Source organism: Nycticebus coucang, chromosome 13, assembly GCF_027406575.1.
Source record: "Nycticebus coucang isolate mNycCou1 chromosome 13, mNycCou1.pri, whole genome shotgun sequence".
In the NCBI taxonomy this organism is placed as follows: domain Eukaryota; kingdom Metazoa; phylum Chordata; class Mammalia; order Primates; family Lorisidae; genus Nycticebus; species Nycticebus coucang.
In genome coordinates this window covers 30,230,293-30,253,458 of record NC_069792.1, presented here as the reverse complement: position 1 = coordinate 30,253,458, position 23,166 = coordinate 30,230,293, and the positions used below count along the sequence as shown (strand labels likewise).

The window sequence follows — 23,166 nt, the reverse complement described above, 5'->3', positions numbered from 1 at the left end:
AAGAAGACTGCCATGGCATTTGCAACAACAACAAAAATAAACAAATGGGACTTCATTAAACTGAAAAGCTTCTGTACGGCTAAGGAGACAACAACCAAAGCAAAGAGACAACCTACACAATGGGAAAGGATATTTGCATATTTTCAATCAGACAAAAGCTTGATAACTAGGATCTATAGAGAACTCCAATTAATCCACATGAAAAAAGCCAACAATCCCGTATATCAATGGGCAAGAGACATGAATAGAACTTTCTCTAAAGACGACAGATGAATGGCTAACAGACACATGAAAAAATGTTCATCATCTCTATATATTAGAGAAATGCAAATCAAAACAACCCTGAGATATCATCTAACCCTAGTGAGAATGGCCCACATCACAAAATCTCAAAACTGCAGATGCTGGTGTGGATGTGGAGAGAAGGGAACACTTTTACACTGCTGGTGGGACTGCAAAGTAGTACAACCTTTCTGGAAGGAAGTATGGAGAAACCTCAAAGCACTCAAGCTAGACCTCCCATTTGATCCTGCAATCCCATTACTGGGCATCTACCCAGAAGGAAAGAAATCCTTTTATCATAAAGACACTTGTACTAGACTGTTTATTGCAGCTCAATTTACAATCGCCAAAATGTGGAAACAGCCTAAATGCTCACCAACCCAGGAATGGATTAACAAGCTGTGGTATATGTATACCATGGAATACTATTCAGCCATTAAAAAAAATGGAGACTTTATATCCTTCGTATTAACCTGGATGGAAGTGGAAGACATTATTCTTAGTAAAGCATCACAAGAATGGAGAAGCATGAATCCTATGTACTCAATTTTGATATGAGGACAATTAATGACAATTATGGTTATGGGGGGGAACAGAAAGAGGGAAGGAGGGAGGTGGGTGGGGCCTTGGTGTGTGTTACACTTTATGGGGGCAAGACATGATTGCAAGAGGGACTTTACCTAACAATGGCAATCAGTGTAACCTGGCTTATTGTACCCTCAATGAATCCCCAACAATAAAAAAAAAAGAAAAGAAAATTGTAAGAGAATCTAAGTGGTCCAAGTATAACTATCAAAAAACTCTTAAGTAGCTGTTTGGGATTATTTTAATACAGCGTTCATGTGAGAAAAGATTGCACCTCAGTTCCTCCTAGACAAAAATAGCAAAAATAAAAAATACTTGTACTTTATGAGTAGTCTATACTAGTTACTAGGTGTCACATTGTTTTTAGTGCTTGAAGTTGCTAATTCATTTAATATTCAATAAACTTCCTATGGTTGGTACCATTATTATCCAGTTAATAGCTGAGGAAACAGTGGCAAAGGGAATAAAGCTATTTGTTTATTGTGACAAAGGTGTGTTTTGAACCTGGAATTTTGGCTCAAAGTCCTATTATTGTCTAGCACTTCATGCTGCTTCTGCATAGCTAAGGAGGCTATCTCAATAATCCAAACAAGTGGTGATGGCAGATTAGATAAAGGTAACAGGGTCTACACCTATATCTATACCTAGATAGGTGGATTTGAAAATAAAGGCAACAGAATTTTCTCATTTGTCTGTAGCATATGAAAGAGGGTTTTGGTTGAGAAGGAGAAAAATGCAAGAGGGTGTGGGGCAGGTTTGGAAGGTAATATTGAGTTTTTTAAAAGCTGTGCTACCCTGAGATGCCTGTATATACATAAACAGAGACGTCGAGTAGCCAGTTGGCCACATGAGACTAGCGTTCAGGGGACAAATCTAGAGATACAAGTTTGAGGACTGCCAATACATAGATGATTTTTGAACTGTAAGATCAGTATAGATTGATGAGTAAGAGTTAAAAAAAGAATATTCTTACTGTGCTTTGAACTTATTTTGAATATAATTTAATTAATGATCTTTAAAAGTTTTTGCAACACTCCTAAGAGCCTCTCACGGCATACCAGTTGAAAATCACTGGTTTAGAAGTTGCATAGAAGAAAAGGCAGCAATTGAGATACAGAAGCAACAACACTGAGATGAGAGGAATTTCAGGAAAGTGTGAGGAAAATTCAGGAAAAGTTGGGTGAAGAAAGATTTCTGAGAGGAGAGAGTTGTAAGTTATGTCAAATAATAGGTTGAGTAAGATGAGGACTGAGGACTTATTACTGGATCTAGCACCATGGAGATCACTGGTACTTGACAGGATAGTGTAGGTCAGAGTGATAGGGAAAAAGCCTTATTGGAGAAGGTTTATGAGAGAAAGGGAGGAGTGAAATGAAAGAGAGTCCAGGGAGACAGTGCTTTAGGAGTTTTGCTGTAAAGTGGGGCAGAGACAGGAAACCATGGAGGGATTGTGATCATCAATGATGGTAAGATCTAGGGAGTGACCGAGGGACTGGTGGCTGCGGAAAAGGGGACAAGTGAGGTCATGAGAGGGAGGAGGTCAAGGAACTCAGCAGAATGTGGAAAATTCTTCTATATGGATATCATAATAATAGCCAAGCAGTAGGATAAAAACAGAGGTGAAGAGTGCTCCGGGAACTAAAAATCATAGAGAACTGAGAGAACATAACCTGGGGGTTGGTAGTGAACACTGACAAGAAAGAGAACTGGTTGAATAGTTTGGAGACATGAACTTCAAGAAGGGAGATTTTATAAAAACCAGAATGATCTGGAAGTGGCAAATGAGAGCATGGGAGATACTTAGCATATCTCTTTGAGGATCTTGCAGGGGAACAGTGTCCTCAGGGGACAGAGAGGAAACACGTTCTCTGCCCATCTGGATTTGCCTCAAAAGGCGAGTTCTGTACACAGGACACTGAGCTCCCTTTCCTCTGATTTCTGGTGGGGCTTGATGAATGTGAGGCCTTGGCTATAGGGGAGGAAAGATAGTTCCATATTTATTACCTGATTCCTTTTTGCTAGGCTGAATTTGTTAGAGGTGGAATTCCTCTCCTGAGATCATAGCTCCTGGTCACTCAGTATTCGACAGTTACTGTTGTCTCTGGGGTATTCAGTTCAGGGGTGGAAATGGTATCCCTTGTTCTTATTTCATAGGTGTTTCAACATCCTCTGCTGGTTTCTCTTAATCCCCTCATACTCTTTAAATAGATTAGGCACTAAATTCTCTTCATTTCCTCCTTCATAGTGTGCCTTCTGTTTCCTGTCAAGACCTGGATAGTGACCAGTCAAAACTGAATGATCCCAAGCTTGGTGGGTGATAAAGGCCAAGAAAGCTGCTTTCAAGGAATGTCAGACTGCAAGGAGGCATATTCCCCAGTGTCCCTGTGGATGTAGCCAGTGAGAATAAAGGATCAAGAAGATTTGCTTAGAGGACAGAGGCAAGGTCCTGCTTCTCTCTAGGAGGGCAGTAGAGACAGACTCAAGATCAAGGAACATGTCCCCTCCCAAGGGTATCGGGATCTCAGTGTTTGGCCAGTGGGATACTAGAATGAGCGAATGCCGTGTGTTTCTCATTCTTCTTTAGAATGAATATGCTTATTGGGATTATTCTGTCCCATTGCACCATTGTATATTGACTATATAGGGAAAAGCAACGACTTTTTAATTTATTTGTCTCTGGTCAAGAGGAAGCATGCATCAATGAGAGAGAGACAGAGAGGGCGAGAGGGAGGGAGGGAGAGAAGAGAAGAGAGGAGAAGAGAAGAGAGAAGGGAAGGGAAGGGAAGGCAAGGGAAGGGAAGGGAAGGGAAGGGAAGGGAAGGGAAGGGAAAAGAAACTGTGTACCATCCAGAAATCCTAGGCATTGAGATTGATGCTACGAAACAATGAGACTTGGGTTCTTTTTACCCTGGGACAATGTCTTTAAATGGAGGAATAAGAGCTGAATATTTGGAAATTTTGGTGGCCAGCAGGATGTTAATCATTGGTGTGGCTCACCAAATGTTTCTGGTTTTCCTCCTTCTGAGCTTATGATGAGATTGCACTTTTCTGCCCATTTAAGAGTGAAATGGGATCATACTCCTTGCCCTGGCCCATGAACTGTGAAGTGTGCTGCTTCTGGGCAGAAGCTTGAAGAAGAGCCAGGGCATGGTTTGTTGTACTTGGACTTTCCTTCTTCCTCCATTGTCTTTGACTCCAGAGTGAGGAGTGACACAGACTCCACAGTGATCCATGTTGGATAGTAACAGGAGGAGCAAATAAACCTTTGTGTTTTTAATTTACTGAATTTTTTTTTTTATCATAGCCTGACCTAGGCTCTCTTGACTTACATTGTAATGGAGATAATTCTGTGCAGATAGCATGACATGTTCATGGAGGCTTGCTATAGCCTGTCGTTGGCAAGCCAGAGTGAACAGGGAATAGTTAGGGGTGGAAGAAGAGTAGAGAAGAGCGGGATGGCAGGGCGCTCTGTGGTCACGTAGAGGAGTGCAGATGTCATCCTGCAGAGATGCGATCAGAGCGTAGCTGCGGCTGCAGAGCAGAGCAAAGGAGGCTTGTGAGGAGGCTGTGGTGGTGTCTCCTAGGGCCCAAACTAGGCAGTGGTTCTGGGATCAGGGCTGAGGGACTATGATGCAGAGGTCAGATGGACGTTACCAGAACATCCATTGGAGATGTGTGGTGGGGACGGTGAGGAATCCAAGATGACTGAGGTAATTTGGGGGGTGCACAGTGACTTCTGTGTTTGCCTCAGCAGTTTAGGCAAATGGCCTGATTGGAAGTTAAGGACGTAGCTGGGCTTGTGCCTGTGGTCCCAGCTACTGGGAAGGCTGAAGGAGGATCACCTGAGCACAGAAGTCTGGGGTTGTTGTGAGCTATGACATTATGGCGCTCAACCCAGGGCGACAGAAGGAGACTCTGTGTCCAAAAAAATCAAGGACCATGGCCTTGTTGGGCGCTGAAAACAGACAGGTGATGGGTTACTTGGATGCTAAAGTCTTCCCCTCAGTGGGAGGAGGGTGGACGGGTTAGAATATGTGGATCGGTCCATTTTTACCTTTGTTTCTCCTCTCAAGTGTTGTCAAGGCGGAGGAAGAGCCAAAAGATGGACTCTAACCAGAGAGAACGGCCTTTGTCAAATTCAGTTGTTCTGTACATTTTTAGATGTAGAAGAGACAGGAGATGAGCGTGAGTCACCAAATCAATGGTATTTTGTGAAAATTCATAGAAAGAAATTTACAAAATTTAAACAGTACTGAGGAAACCAAGACTCTGCCCCGCCCCCCCCAAAAAAAAAATCGTGAGTGGAACCAGGCTACCAAACTGTGCATAATTCACAAAATGGCAACCCCCTGCTTTAGGTTAACCTTAGTTAATCAATTAAGGGGTCTGGAGCACCTTCACCCGATTTAATCCCCCCTGAATAATATGTTGTGTGAGAGACGCTGAGTCATTTGTTCCCTGACCTCACCCCAGCCCCAAGTGCATTTGTCCTTCCATTACCATTGTCATTGTCGTCGTCGTTGCTTTTTCCTGTTTGTTCTTGGATTCCTTTGCATCCCACCTCCACTTTTTCGAATCAGAGTGAAAAGATTTCTTTTCACATCTTCGCCCCAATGGAAGATACCCTGCTGGAAACAGATGGCCTTGCTGTGGCAGCGCTGGGGAGTCCCCACACCTGGATGGGTTTCCTTGTTTGTAGGTGGGCTCCTCAAGTGCGGGCTGCAGATGCGCAGTACCGGGGTCACCTGGGAATGTGTTAGAACTAAACATTTTCAGGATTCTACATGGACCTCAGGAATCAGAACGTCTGGAGGTGGATGGGACTGAACAGTCTGTTTTCAATAAGCCTTCCAGATAACTCTGGATTACATTAAAATTTGAGGACTAGTGGTTTAGGCAAGCTTCATAGATAATATCTCCCCTCACCAGTGTGGTGACATTTGGAGATGGTGTGTGATGAACTATGAATAAGGAGAGAAATCAGTAGAAGCGGGCATTGTAGTCTGGAGCAATCACATGCCTCTTTGTGCCTCGATTGACTCATTCACCTTTAAGATTAGGGATTTGGACCTAATCAGTAGTAGTATGAGAGGCTTGTTAACTATTTTTAATATTTCAGAAAGTTTTGTAGAAATTATCTGCTGTAATTATCTGTATGCTGGACTGCTGAAATTATCTGTATGTTGAACTAACATACCCTTTTTGCTATTTTTTGGCCTAAATAAGCTCCTAGACTGTGGCTCCTCGTGGTCATTCAAGTTCAGGTTTCCAGGGCTTTTCACACCCCAGTAAAAGTCACTCAAGTAATGTTTTCTGAACTAAGTTATGTCAAACCAATGTGAAGATCACACCCCATTTCATGCTGTTCAGAAGCTCATGTGTGTGTGGCATTAAGCACGTGTGTCATTTGTTGCATTGTTAGAGTCCCACAAATAGTAAAGGATATTCAAGACAGAAACTAGGTGGCCTCCCTCCTAAAGAGGCTTGCTAGTGATCCTGAGCATTGTAACCCAATTTATTTATTCATAGATTTGTGCAATTTCAATGATTTATGATTTTCTGCTAAAACTGGATGTGGTTCCTTTGGTCCTGTAATATCCTTCTGCGTCACTGAGCGGACCCTGCTGTGTCCATGTGTGCAGTGTGTTTATTGGCAGTACAAAATTCAGCTGTGTGGCTGGGAATTACATTTTAACAGACGGCCTGGGCTGGGGGAGGTGTCCTGTGAGCCACATGGGAGAACTTGAGATGGTGCCAAGAAGCTTCCACTGTTTTGAAGGGGTTCTCTTCCTCAGAATTACCAGCTTTGCTATGTCCTTCTGTTTGTGTATTTTTAAGAGGAACAGATTGAAGCCCTCCCCCACTGTGTTGGCCTGTCAGAGGGTGAGAGAAAAGAGAGGCGGCCTACTGCTCCTGAAGGGAAGTGAATCAGCAGGGCACTGGTTTCCTTCAAACTCTTTGCTTGTGAGATTGCCTCATTCAATAGCTGTCCTTTTAAAAAAGCTGAACTCCAGGGCTGGACGCGAGAGAACAGACCAAACCTTTATTAGTTCACAGAACTCCAATTCTTTATTAATCACAGCTTGCTCACAATGACATACAGGAAAATAGCACTAATGAAGAGTAAATATGCAGGCAGCAACCTTCAGGAGTTGGGAGTTGGGGAGAAACAACTTCAAAACTGCGCTAGGTACTTATGGTGGGTATCTGGTGATTTTCGGTTGGCACAAATGCCCTGCCTTGCCCCCTTAACTTGCATCAGCTTCACAGATGGAGTAATTTTTTTTTTTTTTTAAATAGGCAGTATTGCCTCACACTGGGGAAGAAAGACCAGCTTGCGTGGAAGTCCGCAGTGTTTCGATTTTGTTTGTGTGTGTGTATTTTAATGCAACAACCAGCTCACAGTTTCCAAGTGGAAAAATATTCAGTAGCATCATGTACTTGTACTATAGGTAAGAGCTTAAAATGAACATCATCAATCATGGCATCCACAAATAAGCCACCTGACACATTAAGTAATCATTCCATCAAAAGAACTTAAACTAGAGAATTAAGCCCATTTTAAGAAGAGCGATTTCATGGCTGCTTGAACCGTTTGTATCTGGATGTGTGTTCAGTGCTTTAAAAGGTTCAGCTTTATGCTTCTACCCAGACTGAGCTCAGATCTGTCTTCTCATCCATCCCTTTGTAAAGCCAAAGCACATTTGTAGCACATAATCCAGGAGAAGCGGAAGTAAATGCTATGCCTGGTGATTTTTCTTTGCTTGGTTTTGTAGTTTCTAGGCAGTAAATAGATTATGAGCGAACAAATGTCATGAATATATCATGAATCATAATACCTGTGTGATCTAGGTATGGTCTTAGTCAAGCTCAGAGATTACAAAGCCATTTAGGTCATTAGGCAATGGTGGGTTTCTAGCACCATAGACTGTCTACTGACCTCATTTTTCTTGGAATGGAATTAGACATGGAGAGCTTCAAAAAGAACAGACCTAGCAAATTCATTTGAGTGGAAGGACACAACATCAAAAGCCTGTTACAGGACATGTAAGATTATGAAATAACTTGCATAATGCAATACTTGTATTTTTTAACAAAAATGTAAGTATTTACAAAATAAGATCCAAGGTATTTTTTAAACATCAAGCAAAACATTCTGCAAAGAGACCGCATTGATTTTTTTTTAATTTTTGATTCTGTTTTTTATTTTTTATAACGAGTTCTTTTTAAACCATGTCATACATTCCCCATCCTGACATCGCATGATTCATTATAATATAGGCAGGGGGATTTACTATTGGTGGGGCGTGCCAGACCCTTATCGCTTCAGCCAGACAGTTCGACCTGGAGCTCCTTGTTCCTGCGCACCTCCGCGGCATGCCTCTCCTACAAAACACCAAAGGGAGAAGAAATATCACAGGGTCATGTTGTCTCTCCACAGAGAGCTCTGAGGTTGGACAATTAATTTGTGAACTCATCCTAGAAAAAGTGCTTCGTACCTCATTGCTGAATATCACTATGGTCACCAGATGGTCAAGGGGAGTATTTTGAAGGCAACTGTAGTGATATTCAGCAATGAGGTATGTCACACTTTTTCTAGGATGAGTTTGCAAATTAATTGTCCTTTGCATACCATGTGCTGGACTGGAAATAACCTACTTTGGAGTCTAAAATTTCTACCTTTAGGAATTTTTCTTAATTCATAAGAGAGCAAGACATGGGCCTGAGGAAATATCACATCAGAGAAGATCTCACAAGATCTAGGATGTCATTAACTGTTTTTGTTTAATATATTTAATTGTTTTTCTTTAAAACTATGATGAAAAAGTCACATGATTAAGAGAATGTTGACTATCAGGACTATTGTATGAATACAGAAAATACTGATAAAATGTCACTTGTTGGTTTCCTTTTTATTTTTAATGATGCCTTTACTTTTCCCTAATATTTTAAAGATTTTATAATTGCTGATGGACACATTGGAGGTGTTAGATCTAGGAGGAAAACTTTTTGTATTGTTTCCTAAGTTCTTGATCTCTTCATCAAGGCCCCTCATAACTGGACTCCAGATGACTTTTCCAGTCTTTTCCTACAGAGTGGGGTGGTCTGATCATAGCTCACTGTGGCCTTGAACTCTTGGGCTTAGGTTAGGTCCGCTTAGGTCCTTTTATCTCAGCCTCCTGAATAGCTAGGACTACAGGGCTACCACACTTGGCTAATTATTTTATTTTTATTTTTAATTGTAGAGATGGGGTCTTACTAAATTGCCCAGGCCAATCTTGAACTCTTGGCCTCAAGCAATCCTCTCACCTTGGCCGCCCAAAGTGGATAATCTTGATATTTCAGTATAATGGAATCATCTTTTCTTGCAGTTTTCAATAACGGAGATTCCTAATCTTTTATCTTCACTGGACAGAATTGTAAACTTACTTTTTAAGCCCTGTGGCCTTTTCTTCACGAAGATTTTGATGATACTGCAAACTAATCTCATTTTTGAACATGGTATAAACTTTACCTTTTATGGAGCAGTCATTTTATTCTAATTTGTATTTTGAGCATTTCTGTTCTTGTCTACTCTGCTATATTTAACTATAAACTTACTGAAGGCCTGGACTGTGTTTTCTCATTTTATGTTCCACTTGCAGGGCCTAGAACAGTGCTTTGCAGGTAGCGTGGGAATGGTGGATTTTTTTTTTTTTTTTTTTTTGTAGAGACAGAGTCTCACTGTACCGCCCGAGGGTAGAGTTCGTAGTGTCACACGGCTCACAGCAACCTCCAGCTCTCGGGCTTATGCTATTCTCTTGCCTCAGCCTCCCGAGCAGCTGGGACTACAGGCGCCCGCCACAACGCCTGGCTATTTTTTTTTTGTTGTTGTAGTTTGGCCGGAGCTGGGTCCGAACCCGCCACCCTCGGCATATGGGGCCGGCGCCCTACTCACGGAGCCACAGGCGCCGCCCAATGGTGGATGTTTATTTATGTGAGATACCAAGGCATTATCCTTGGGGTGGTAACCGAACTTCCTGAGGACGGAACTGATGGAGGAAAGGTGGACCCAGTATTTTTCAGTACATAGTACTATACCAGATGATTACAATAATGTCGTCTTATAGATCATAGGTGCTAGATTAATGTTTGTGAAATTGAAATTGTAAGATGCTAATTTTTAGTAATAGTATTTATTTTTATATTTAGGATATTGTTTATCTCATTTCCTGTGGTCCCACCCCCCACCACCTCTGAAGCTCCAGAAATTTCTTGAGACTATAGATTCCTTTAGTTCAGGGGCAATGACCTTGACTAACTAGAAAGTAAATCTTATCATTAAACTCTATTAACCTTGAGGCAATGCTTACAGAGTTTTTAATATAACAATATTGAGCATTTATTAGGCATTCAATACGTATCAGGCCTGCATCACTATGGATTTTGCCTGTATTAATTCTGCTTATCCTCCCAACAACATGTGGTGGAGGCTCTATTATCTATCTCTATTTCATAAAGGAGGAAACTGTGACATAGAAAGGATAATTTCCCCAAGTTCACTTAAGTAATACCTGGTAAACAGGGAAGGATTTCAAGCCAGAAAGCCTGGATGTATAGCCTAACCTTTCTTAATCACAGTCTCAATGTTAATATGAGAGAAAAATGTAATAGTTGCATGGGAAAAGTCTGCTTTTTTTTTTTTTTTTTTTGAGATAGGTCTCACTCTGTTACTCATGCTAGAGTGCAGTAGCCTGATCTAGGTGGCTTTGAACTCTTGGGCTCAAGCAGTCCTCTTACCTCAGCCTCCTGAATAGCTAGGACTACAGGTGTGGGCTACCATACTTGCCTAATTGTTTTATTTTTATTTTTAATTGTAGAGATGGGGTCTTACTAAATTGCCCAGGCCAATCTTGAACTCCTGCCTCAAGCAATCCTCCCACCTTGGCCACCCAAAGTGCATAAGCCACCCTGCTCAGTCTGAAAAATGTGTTGATTTTCAAGTGTAGTTTCTGAGAGAAAAAGGCACAGACCACCCTCCACTTCCTTCAAAAATACAGAATCGGAATAAGCAGGAAGTTGACTCTAGAGAAAGAGATTAAAACCAATTTTATTTAATTGGTTTAAATGAGCCTTTGTATATGTTTAAAAACCATGAAAAGAAGGAAAAAATTATGTATAGAGAAATCAAGTCCTGTTTGGAAATGTCACAGGGGAAATTAGCATGGATGCAGCTGACTCTTCTTTTTGTTCTGCTATTATGAGGAAAAAGATGAAGCGAAATCTTTTCCTCATGCAGAAAGAAACTAATTAGTGAGAGCTGAGCTCTGGTGAAAATTGAGAAAAAGCCCAGACCATCATTATGCTAGGAAAAAAGCCTCAAGTGTAAAGATTCATGTAAATTCAAATTTATAACAAAACAGGCAACATTGTAGTTAGTATTATTAGGCTACTTTGGAGTACAATTATTAAACTTAAAATTAGTTATGAAGAAATGAATTTTTCCCTTTGGGAAGAATAAATGTAATTCATGGGCCTGAGAAAACATGAAAAAAGGGGAAATCTAACAAATTCTTTGGGTTTCCAAAGATTTATTATTGATTTTAATCAATATATCAATATATCATGTGAAGACTTTACATTTAAATTGGCAAATATCATACTCATGAAATGTTAATGTGACTTTATATCAAAATGTGGAAGAAGTATAGGCAGGAAACCTATGATTTTCAACCTACTGTATTTCTCTTATTAGTAAGCTGTTTGCAATTATCAGATGACCTGGAGTCCAGAAGTTTCTCAGGCAGATATTCAGAGAAAGCTCATCAAAAAAGACTACTCTTTGGTGGGCATTTCTTTCATTACTGTTCTTCTAATATCTGGCAGCTTCTGTCAGAGGCCCAAGCATATCTAAATTTACAGTGTTCTCTGAAATTTATGCCCTTCCTTCCAACAATATGAGGGGAACATAATAAATAGTGTTTTAGCATTGTGTGCAACTATGCCTTTCATATATGCAAAAAAATGAATGGTGGTCTTAAGAAAAACTTCTGTTCCTCTGAGAAAGTGGGACTTAAAAACTTTCTCTGCTTGTTAAGTAAGAAATATGAGGTCTTTAATTTTTTTTTAACCTCTTAATGTCCCTTTAACTTTTCTAGGTGTCGAATATAAACAAGGGGCTTGCACTAGATGACCCATTTATGAAATTCTGTTATATGAGTCCCTTTGAATGAAAAATGAAGTCAGCATCATCAGGAATCCTTCTGAGCAATACTAAAGAGGGCTCAGGAGGGAACGGTGACAGCCAGTAGAACATATTTTCATACATCAAGATGACAGTGATCATGAGGTCATGGGCATCCATGGAGTGTAAACTTTGAAGGCTCCTGACAAGCCTGTTTACTAGGCAGTGTTTGATGACTGATAAACAATAGTAGCAGCTTTAGCTTAGTTTAAAAGTTTGGAGTCTAAGAAATCTAGATTCTGTGGTCTACTGAGCTTTGTGATCTTGGCCCAATGGCTTAAACTCTGTAAGGACCAGGCTCCACAGCTGTGAAATGGGGATAGTAAAGTATTTCCTTTTAGGGTTGTTGTTTGTATTAAATATGATTGTACAGGCAAAAAATGCCTGGGTTATAGCAAACAAACAATAAAGCTTAGTTTTAATCCCCATTTGCTATTTCATTATTCATTCATCAGATAAGTTCAGTAGTAACAGTTACACAAATTGTATCTGTGAATTAGAATGACAAGAAAACAAGTTAAGAGTCAGATGAGAAGAATTCAATATGTGATGGTTGAAATTTACACATAATGGGTTATATGTTTCAAAATCACCTGTCTCACTACGTCGCCCTTGGTAGAGTGCCGTGGCGTCACAGCTCACAGCAACCTCCAACTCTTGGGCTTATGCGATTCTCTTGCCTCAGCCCCCAAGTAGCTGGAACTACAGGTGCCTGTCACAATGCCTGGCTATTTTTTTTTTATTGCAGTTGTCGTTGTTTAGATGTCCCAGGCCAGGTTCTAACGCACCAGCCTTGGTGTATGTGGTTGGCGCCATAGACACTGTGCTATAGGTGCTGAGCCAGAATCTTAATTGCTTAAGAAAAAATTATTTTAAAAATAATTTTAAGGGCCATTATATTATATGATGCCATTGTCACTAAAATAATGGCTGTAATATCTTCGCTTGACATTTTCTAGATTATTAGAAGTGACGTTATCAGTTATAGTGAGATAATTTATTTTATTTACTCAGTCCTATATTTCATGGTTGCATGGAGTCTAACAAGGTTGTCTGGGTTACTTCCTTCTCTCAGTCCTGAACACCACTGAGAGCTCTTTGGGTATTGGTTATAGTTTTATGATCTGGGCATTCTTGGTACTGACTAGTAGATGATACAAAATCAAGAAGACATGATGCAATCTGGATTATGTGAAGAATTCACCAAGTTCAGCAGAATTCCTCCTCAGTGTCTTCCTGGGTTGTTGCTATCTATTCCCTCCCCTTTGCTACATCTGACAGCTCCTGAGTGTGGAATTGCTTGAGCCTAGCAGACTCTTCTACAGACTGCCGCATGCATTTCCTCTCATTGGTTGAGTTACATGCTTGATTCCACTCAGCGTTATTTCCACACTGTTTAGCTATTTGCATTTGAAAAATTTAACTGCATAATTTAATTAGATATGACAGTAATGGAAAATTGTGGGGGTGGAGAAAAAGCTTTGAAAATACTTGAGAGGGTGAAGTATTTATTAGATAATGGGTTAATCAACTACAAAAGCCAGGGAAAATTATAAAAATTCTATATCCAGATTCTTTTGCAAGTGTCTTTAGGCCGCATTCAATTTTAAAGAGATTGAAATTATAAATCACAGTTAATGTGACATAATGTGAATAACTCAAGAAACGAAGGGACACAGAACCCCAATAAGCTGATACATTTTCACAGAGGTCTTGGCTTACCTCAAAAGCTTGGTGAATAAATTTACATTTAATTATTTGGTGTATGTGGCTGGTGCCATAGCCACTGTGCTATAGGTGCCGAGCCAGAATCTTAATGAAAATTATGTGTTTGATTAATGGATGTATTATTGTTAAAATGATTATACCTGCTATAACTGTTTTCAAAATTAACTATCTCACTGTATATCCTGATTGGGTCTGATAAAGGAGCTCCTACTACTTATTGATTAAAAAAACTCCTACCAGGGCCAGGTGGTGAATTTTCTGCAGAACGCTGTAGAGCACATTATGGGAGAATGGGACACATTAGGGGAGGCAGTGTCTCTTTAATCATTTCTGCATCACAAGAACAGGTATTTTTTCTCTGACCTCTCCTTCTTTCCCGGCTTCTCTCTCTTTCTTTGCTTCTTATCCACTCCAAACATAACAACATTTTTAATATCACCAGTGTATCATAATCCATAGACTGTACTTTTGAGTCCTGGGTAGGACGAGTCACCCAAGTTGAGTGACATAAATAGATGAGCTTAATGCAAGTCTTTGTGGCATAGGCATCCCTTCTCCATCCTTCTCCACATTTGATTCTTTTCTACTTAATAGGCTGGAGTGTTGAGATGAGGTGCTATGGAAACAGGAAGTGGAAATAAAAAATGACTGTAACCTTCTTTGAAGGAAAAAAACACTGATGGAATGAAGATGAAAATTACTTAAATATAATTTATAATGACATAGGAAAGTGTATTTAAGAAGCCTTTAGCTCAGTGGTTCTCATCTACAGCTAAATAAATAATAAGGGCTACTGGTGAACTTTAAAAATAATATTGATTTCTGGGCCTCACTCCAGACAATTAAACACAAATTTCTTAAAGAGCTCTCCAGGAGATGCTTCCATATTCCTCAGCATATCATAGGGACTCAAGAGATGCTCATCGAATGAGTAACTCAGTGATGTTGTTTCAGTAGTAATCATATTTCGATGTGGCAGATTTTAGAAGGGCTTATGTTATCTTGGCACTTTCATGTGTTTTAAGCATTGCTATTGTGATTGATTCTCTTTTGAACTTCTAATTTTATAAGAGTGATTTCATTCAAATAAAAGGCTAAAATTGATCATAATATAAAACTTACTTTGTCCTATTGTAGGAAAAGTAAATAGGTTTAGTACAGACAAACAAATGCACAATATGTAAAGAATTTGGTACTAAATCAACCTATTTAAAATACATCAAATGAAAGTAAATTTGGTACTCCCTAAGAGATATCTCCCCTTTACTGAAGACATAAAAGATCTTGGCTGACACTGGCCAAATATCTTATTAGATTTGAAAAGCATCTCTTTAGCTATGGAATACTAGGAAGAATGTGGTCCTTGAAGTTATTTGGGTGCCATCATCTGACGTGGGATACTAGTTCTCAAACCTGGCTGCATATTGGAATCATATGGAAAGTTAAAAAAAAATATGGATGTTGGGTCCTACCCTGAAAGACTTTTCTGGTTGATGTCAGGAATTTTAAACACAATCCACAGGTTGATTATTTTCAGAAAAAGGTATGCATGTAGGTATGTATGGGAGGAAGGGTCTGAATTTGGATGGGAACAGGATAGAGGGCAAACAGGAGCTGAGCATGGGTGGACTGGGTGAAGGAAAAAGAAAACACACAGAGAAAAATAAATTGCCTATTAAAATCCAGGACTTCTGCAAATACTAGATATACTATGCAAATTTTGTGAACTATTTTATAATTGCTATCAAAAGGGCTAGACTCTGTGTTTATGTATGTGTAATTTCAGAAACAAAACTGCTCAAGGACTACTAATGACATAAATCTTGCACTGGATACTGAAGGCCTCATTGAGCATGGTGGCCTAAGATCAGCGTGTCTTATTCATAGCAAATTCAATTGATGTTTTGGGGGCTTTGGATGTGAGATGTCAAGTTCCAGTGAGCACAGATAGAATCCACAGGGACTCTCTGCTGTCCATGGTACCAGAACTGGCCAAGCAGGAACCTCTTCAGCACTCTAGAGAAGCACAAAATGAGGGTGAAGGGAGGATGACTGACTAGTTCAAATTCAGGGGAGTAAATTTTAGCAAATGGAACTTTGCTCTCTTACATCTCAGCAAAGCACGTGTTATGGTACTGTCATATGTAACCAGTAGGGAGCCACATTCTGTTGCCTTCTCTAAATCCTGACCTGTTTCATTTGTGTGAAACATGATGACAATTCTGAGGCTACAGAAACACCATCTTCTCAATAAAAATTTAATCCAACTTTCAGGTTTTGGCAAGTCGTCCAGTAAATTATTCTGGCTTCTTCCCAATTCAATAGTCCTTGTCCGTATATCTCTGACAGCCTCTGTGTCTTACTGCTGCGTGAGAACCCAAATGCCCTTTCCCAGCAATGTTTTCAAAAATTCTTCAAGAGCATAGATGAAAATATCCAGGTTTTTATAAGGTTTTATGCCTGATTTCCTTTGGCTCTAGTCTGATGTTTATAGTTAGAGACTGGGAATAAAAACAAAGAATTATCAGAACTTCAGGATAAGGTGACCTAAACCTTAGATGAGATGGGCCAACTCTCTATAAGACACAAAACTTCCTAAGAGCTACTCAGAAAATAGGAGGCTGATTGGACTAAAGTCTCCATGCTCTAATGACAGGGATAGTTCTGTTTCTCTTTGAATCCTCAGTGTCTAATGCATAAAAACACTTAGTACTGGCAGGGAGGCGTCTGCTTCGGAAAGGTTTGAGGCATCTTTCTCAGGGATCCTATTTCTCAATGCTTAATTCAACTTCTAGAAATGGACAAAGCTAAACTACTCATAGCTGTACTGTACATTTTCAGAAGAAAGTGTTTTGGGGAGATAGATGGGAGGTAGAGAGAATAGAGCCTACAAAAGAAAGAAAGAGCACTTTTCAGAGGAACTCCAGTACTGTTCATCCTGAATGATGGCAACAAATATATGTTCATGGTGTCGAGAGGAAAGGCACCAAGATATCAGAACGTGATGAAATGAATAAGTCCAATTAGCTTTTCTTTGCTAGCGTTCCACACAATGTTATTATACCCTAGTTTTATGTAGATTTTCCTACACAGGAAGAATGGGCTTACAAGTATTCATAACTATCCTGGCTTTTTCTGGCAAATATATTTTCCTAATTTTATATTTAGATCAATGATCAGATATTACTTAACTAAATATTAAATTAAAATTAAATGCCATTCATATTTTATATTAATACAATGTATATGAATATAATATTTATGTTATTGTTTCCAGTTTAATATTTCTACAATATGTTGGTTCTTTTTTTTTTAGAGACAGAGTCTCACTTTGTCATTCTGGGTAGAATGCTGTGGCATCACAGCTCACAGCAACCTCCAGCTCTTGGGCTTAGGTGATTCTCTTGCCTCAGCCTCCCAAGCAGCTGGGACCACAGGCACCTGCCACAGTGCCTGGCTATTTTTTGTTGCAGTTCGGCCTGGGCCAGGTTTGAAGTTGCCACCCTTGGTATATGAGGCTGGTGCCCTACTCACTGAGCCACAGGCACTGCCCCAATATGTTGGTTCTTAAGGTTTGTACAGCAGAAGGCTTATACATTTAAAAAACATGAATCAGTCCTCCTGAATTGATTCATCATTGCAAAATTTCACAGAATTCTAGCTTTAACATTGGATTCCCATTCCTCTACCATGTTGCACCTTCCACTAAGTGAATGCTACACTGGCCCTGGGAGTTGGCTGTCCTTACACCTGCAGCAAATTTGGACCATCTCTGGTACTCAGGAATAGGGGAGTTCACCCAACTGTGTTGCATATGAATGTGTCCATCTGCTCAGGACTCGGTTGTGATTACCTTTTCCTGCAGACGTTCGATAATAGCAGCTAGATTCGCCTCACGGTTTTCCTTAATTTGTTCCATTTTCAGGATCAGCTTTTCCTCCGCCATCTTGCTGAAATTGTTATTTTCCTCCAAAGCCTTCTGAAGGACTTCTCGCTCGTGTTCCCTCTTCTCTGCCAATTGTTTCAGCACCTGGGCCTCCTGAGACTGGGGAAGAAAAATATATCCATCTTATAATTACCTGAAAGCAAACCTAGCAGAATAATGCCCCCCGATTTGAGGAAGCGTTCTTTTCAGATGAATAGTACTTCTGGCCTTGAGCACTGCTGTCAGCTCTGTACTCATCTTCATGGCTTAGAGTTTTCTATAGAAAATGTGGTTGGTTGGGAAATGCAGTTAGCTGAATTTTCAGCTAAGAAGTTTTTGAACAGACTGTTGAGGAGTTTTTTTTTTTTTTTTTTAAATGACATTGCTAAGCAGTTATGCAGAAGAAAACACTGAAATAATCACTGGATGGCAACATTCCATGAAGCCTGAAGAAAGTGGTTGAGGACTCGGGCAAGTTCTGATCTTTTTCTTACCCCATTGATTTTTGTTCAACTGTAGGCTGGGCCCTATAATGAGCTTTTCAATTTTCCTCAATCAAATCATCAAACTTATTTTTTCTTTTTATTCCACCCACCCTCCCCTTTCCCTCCATAAGCCAAATTCTCTTTGAAACCTGACAACATTGCAAACAATGTCCACTTGGCCAGAAACAGCAGAAAGTCCTTGCTTTGTCCCCCTCTTGAAAATTCTGAGGTCACTTGGGTAATCCTTGAAACCCTGTGTTTGCTCAGTGATAAGAACAGAACCATTACAGCCAGATGAATTCCCCTTGATCCTCCTCCCCACTTTGATCACTGTAATTCTCCAGCCTCTGTACGGTGTATGTTAACAATCACTGGAGAACTTGATAAAAATGCAGGTTCCTGGTATCTACCTACTGAGATTCTCATTCCAAGGTTCTCTGGTGGGAATAAGCATCCCTAATGATGTCAATGCAGGCAGTCCATAGTCTGCTTTTTTTTGCAAAACACACTGGCATGGGATTTGTTGTCAGTCCTGTGTTTGAGCCTTAGCTCTGTTGGTGACCCTGGGGTGTGTTACTTAACTTCTTTCTGTATTCATTTTCTCCTGCAAGAGAAGTCTTAGCCAATACTAACTTATCCAGGTTTACTAATAGATTACCTACTCATTGTTCCTGGTTAATTCCTTAGGATTGGCTGATGGTCTGAGGTGAGGCAGTAATCATATATGTGAATATCTAAACAATGGTAGACCAAAAATATTCCTACGTGCTCTGTTAAGTATATTGATTACCATTAAAAACATTAGAAGGAAAGCATTTTAGTTGATGGTAGTAGCAGTGCGTGCGTGGGGTCACTGGAGAGATTTTGATGTATAAACAATATGGGGCCTAAAAAGGCAAGAAACTTCTCTTCAAACAAAATTCTATAGGAATGGTAAAATCAGACAGCCTTATGAGTCTTTGTTGATGTGTTTATTCCGAAGTTTATCAGGAATAGATTTGTGGCTCACTGAGGGTTAGAGAGAAAGTCCTGGAGACTAGTACTGAAGACCAGCACTTAATGCAAAAAATAATGAGAAAATTATGACAAAAACTAAGGTTAAAACCAAATGGAACTTTTCCGGAGGAAATAGGAGTAAAATATTTTCTGGCTGGTTCATCCTCTTGCCTCTAGATGGGACTGTTGGTAAAGCATCCTGTACAGACTTTGCTTATTTACCAGGATACTGAACGCTTACAAACAGAAAGGTGTGTATATATTTGTTTAAAATCTCTCTCTATGAGAAAAGTCTTTATGAAATTATTTTTGTATTAATATATGAATACAAATAGTACTTATCTCATATGGTTCTTTGTCATTATCAAATGAAATAAAGTTGCAAGGTATTCAATGAGTGTTTAATATTAGATAAGTTAGTAGTGAGCATATGGTAGTCATTATGATTGAAAGTAAAACTCAAGGCCCTGTCACTAGAAGATGATGGTGACTGAATATACTGCGCAGGAAAACTTAAATGTAAAATTTTGGCTATCCATGTGTGCAGAGTATTTGTTCAAACTCCTTTGATTTTGGACAGTAGTGGACTTAGGATCCTCAGAGCTGATGATAGTCTGAGTCTTTCCCTAACTCCCTCATCCCCACCACACACATGTCCCCAGAACCGGGCTGCACTTAAGGGAAATCTCATGGTGAAGGAAGCACCACAAAGCAATAAGAGGAATCAACTTTGATCTTTCATTTCAGAAATTTCAATACATGTAGCCTGCAGACTAAGAACCTTCTAGAGAAAGAAGGCTGGGTTTTATCACAAAACAAGGGTGCAATGTGCCCAAGAATTAAGTTCCTTTTGTAATGAACCCCTGGGGGAAGCTCTAGGGAACTAAACCAAACCAAATAAATCCAAATAAAGCAAAGCAAAACTTTTCAAAATTCTCTAATGCAGTCATTTTCAATTGTTTTTTTCACTTTACCACACAGTTATGTAATACTCTTTGAACAACTGGTGCCCATCAGTCCTAGCTGCTATTACAGGTAGCTCTGTGACATTTCAGCTCAGCGTGCTGCGATCCTTCCCGCTCTTCCTCCCACAGATCAGTGTTTCTAACTCTGCCCTAGATAGATCCCCCTGGCTTTTCACAGCCATTTGTTTTAAGCAGGCTTTCTCCAGGAACTCCTGTGGCATGGTGAGATGAGCCCAGCCTGTGTTTAGAAAACCTGGGTTCATATCCTGCTTTACTGAGTGTAGGGGGCCACCCTGTGGCCTTGAAGACGCACCTCATGGCAAGTCACGGCAGCGAGGGGCCATGTGCCTGCTGCTTTACCTACTGGATCAGCTAACAGAGGACTGCTGTGGATAGTTATCAAGAAGCCACCACAACTGCCAAAACTTCATTTTCAGATGCTCAAATTACTCTGGCACTTGTTCTGTTGTGTTTTAATTTAATGTTTATATTTGCATTTGTGATTTTTTAAAAATTTTTTTTGTGAAAGAACCAAAGTCATAAAGAGACAGCAGGGTAATATGATTGAGACAGGAAGGCCTTGAAATTAAAAGGATAAGAGATAGCAACACGTAACTTTTCAAATTTCTTGCCTTGGTGGGACACATTTGGTCTGCATGAACAAATACTCCCACAGTTCCCATTATGAGTAATGGAGAATTGCCACTATAAGTAATGTCTATTGCATTTACTGGAGTGCGGCATTTGGCTCAGTTTGAAATGCTTCAATTAATAGAGTTAGTGTTTTTGTAGCCATTGAGGCTAAATGAGATTAGACACATAGGTAGTGAGTGCATGTCTTTAGTGCAATTAATTGGTGAAACAGAAAGAGCAGGCAGTGGAGTATGTTCCCCTACGAGTCTGCTGCTGACTGACAAAGACCTGCCAAACTGGCCCAGGGCACACGTAGGGCGACTCACTTCTGTGATGCATTTTCTTATACACTGGAAGAGGAGGTCATAGCCACTATTGCGTCAACGAATGCATCTGCAACATCTGTGTTTCAAATATTTAAAGCTCAAGTCCATAAAATTCAAGTTTAACTTGACTTTAACCTTAAATCAATGCTTATTTAACATTCTGAAAATTCTAAAGACCTTAAGAATTATGCTATATCCACTCTGCCTTTCCTCTGTAAAGAGAACAGCTAAGCCTGGATGACAGTACGACTACGTGTAGCATGGTTAACTAAATATTTTAAGCCCACAAAAAAAAATATTTCTTTTGAAATATTATTGCTCATAGACACTGCATTTGGTCACTAAAAAGCTGTGATGGAAATGCACAGTAGATTAATGTTGCTTTCATGCCTGATAACAAAAATTTGCAGAATGTGAAGCAAATTATAGGGGAAAGCATTCCTCCTCGAGGAAATACTTAAGGTTTCTAGTTAGGTCCCTACTTAATAGGCACTCAATTTTTGAACAAATTCTTCCATGGAGTTAATAGCCAGAGGGGCCTCTACTTCATTTTCTAAGGTCTCTATAGAGAGACCTGTGGTGGTGGTGGTGGTGGAGAAGTCATAACTTTTCTTCTTCTTCTTCTTTTTTTTTTTTTTTTTGCAATGTAGCATCCAGATATTGCTGCCTATAACTTCTCTAACTTAATTCCTAGGGAGAAATCGATACATGAATATAGTTTAGTCTTCTAGTCATACCCTCAAGGAAGAAAACTGGCTCTAATTCCAATGAGCAAATAAGCAGTTAGTCCAGAAAACTGTGCTAAAATATGACATAAAAACAAGTGATGTAAAAAAGTGGAAGGATTTTCCTTCATTTTTGGTAGAAGTAAAGTTCTACTACATGTTCAAATAGGTTATTCCTTTATTCCCTGATTGAGCAGATAAGCAGAAAAGAATTTAGATTGTGTGGATTGATAGGGAGACTGGAGGGGTAGGATTTGTTAAAAGTTGTTAAAAATAATTTGTATAAGGAAAGAGTATCTGGCCTCGGAGGAACATTTCTGAATAGCATGTCCCTAACATAGAAGGTCACTGAAATGCTAAAATGAAAAATTAGGGCAAGATAATCATCAGCTGATATAATGCAAATGTCAAGGCAAAATATAGAACTGAGATGTTCCATGTGACATTCTAGGAGACTAAAGAACCTTCTCCATCTTGCTATTGTAGGAACTGAGGCACATTAGTGGTGAGCATCTTTTCTAGGCATAAACCTCCTCACATTGAACTCAATAGCACTGAAATAACTATGTGAGAGGTGCCTGGAGGGAAGGATAATGAGACAGGGGAGAAAAGTCACTGTACATTTAGGAAGACTTTAACATTTTTCTAAGAGGTTATCATTTCTTGTATTACTGAGTATGAGAGTTTAATTACTGCAAGATAAATTTGCATTAACTGGTATACGTGTACAAAACTCTTTTTACCTTACGTACACATATGAGATACAAGACCACATTTTAGACAGTGTAAGTTTTCCCCTTACTTCTGAAGTAAACACTTCTATCATTTTATTTTCTCATTTCTTTCATCATTTGGGGATATATTACTTGCTATCAAGAATCACTTATCAGACATGAAATCTCTTTCCTATTAGCAACATGCTTTTATACTAGCAGGTTAGATGATGTGTCTGTAATTATTGGCTTTACTGCTAATGATGAAAAAACATTATTAACCCAGCTAGAGTCATGGATAATGTCTTGTTGAAATATGACAATTTAGTATAATAATGTCAGATAAGAGCATGCAATATTCACTTTGTTTTGAAGAGCCAGAAGCATAATAAGAAATTTAAAATGATTAAAATCCAAAGACCTTTACAGTCTTTCTGCAAAAGTGAGTAATGGGAAAAGAAATGTGGGGTACTCTTTATCACTGAGAAGATGACACACAGGAGGATTCTGTGGCCATGTGTCATCTTCTCTGGGGAACAGAATGTTTCCTGAATGCCAAACTATGAATAACCCAGCACT

The 23,166-nt window shown here is 39.6% G+C and overlaps 1 protein-coding gene across 1 annotated transcript in view; it reads right to left on the bottom strand.

Moving 5' to 3' along the window:
- Positions 1-6,913: 6,913 nt before the first annotated feature.
- STMN2 (stathmin 2) overlaps positions 6,914-23,166 on the bottom strand; it is a 56,196-nt gene continuing 39,943 nt past the window's right edge. The window contains exons 4-5 of the mRNA XM_053558628.1: positions 17,673-17,864; positions 6,914-8,253 (exon numbers count right to left, since the gene is read on the bottom strand). Of these exons, the coding sequence (XP_053414603.1) occupies positions 8,194-8,253; positions 17,673-17,864 (252 nt within the window). The 3' untranslated portion in view covers positions 6,914-8,193. The remainder of the gene's footprint in view (positions 8,254-17,672; positions 17,865-23,166) is intronic.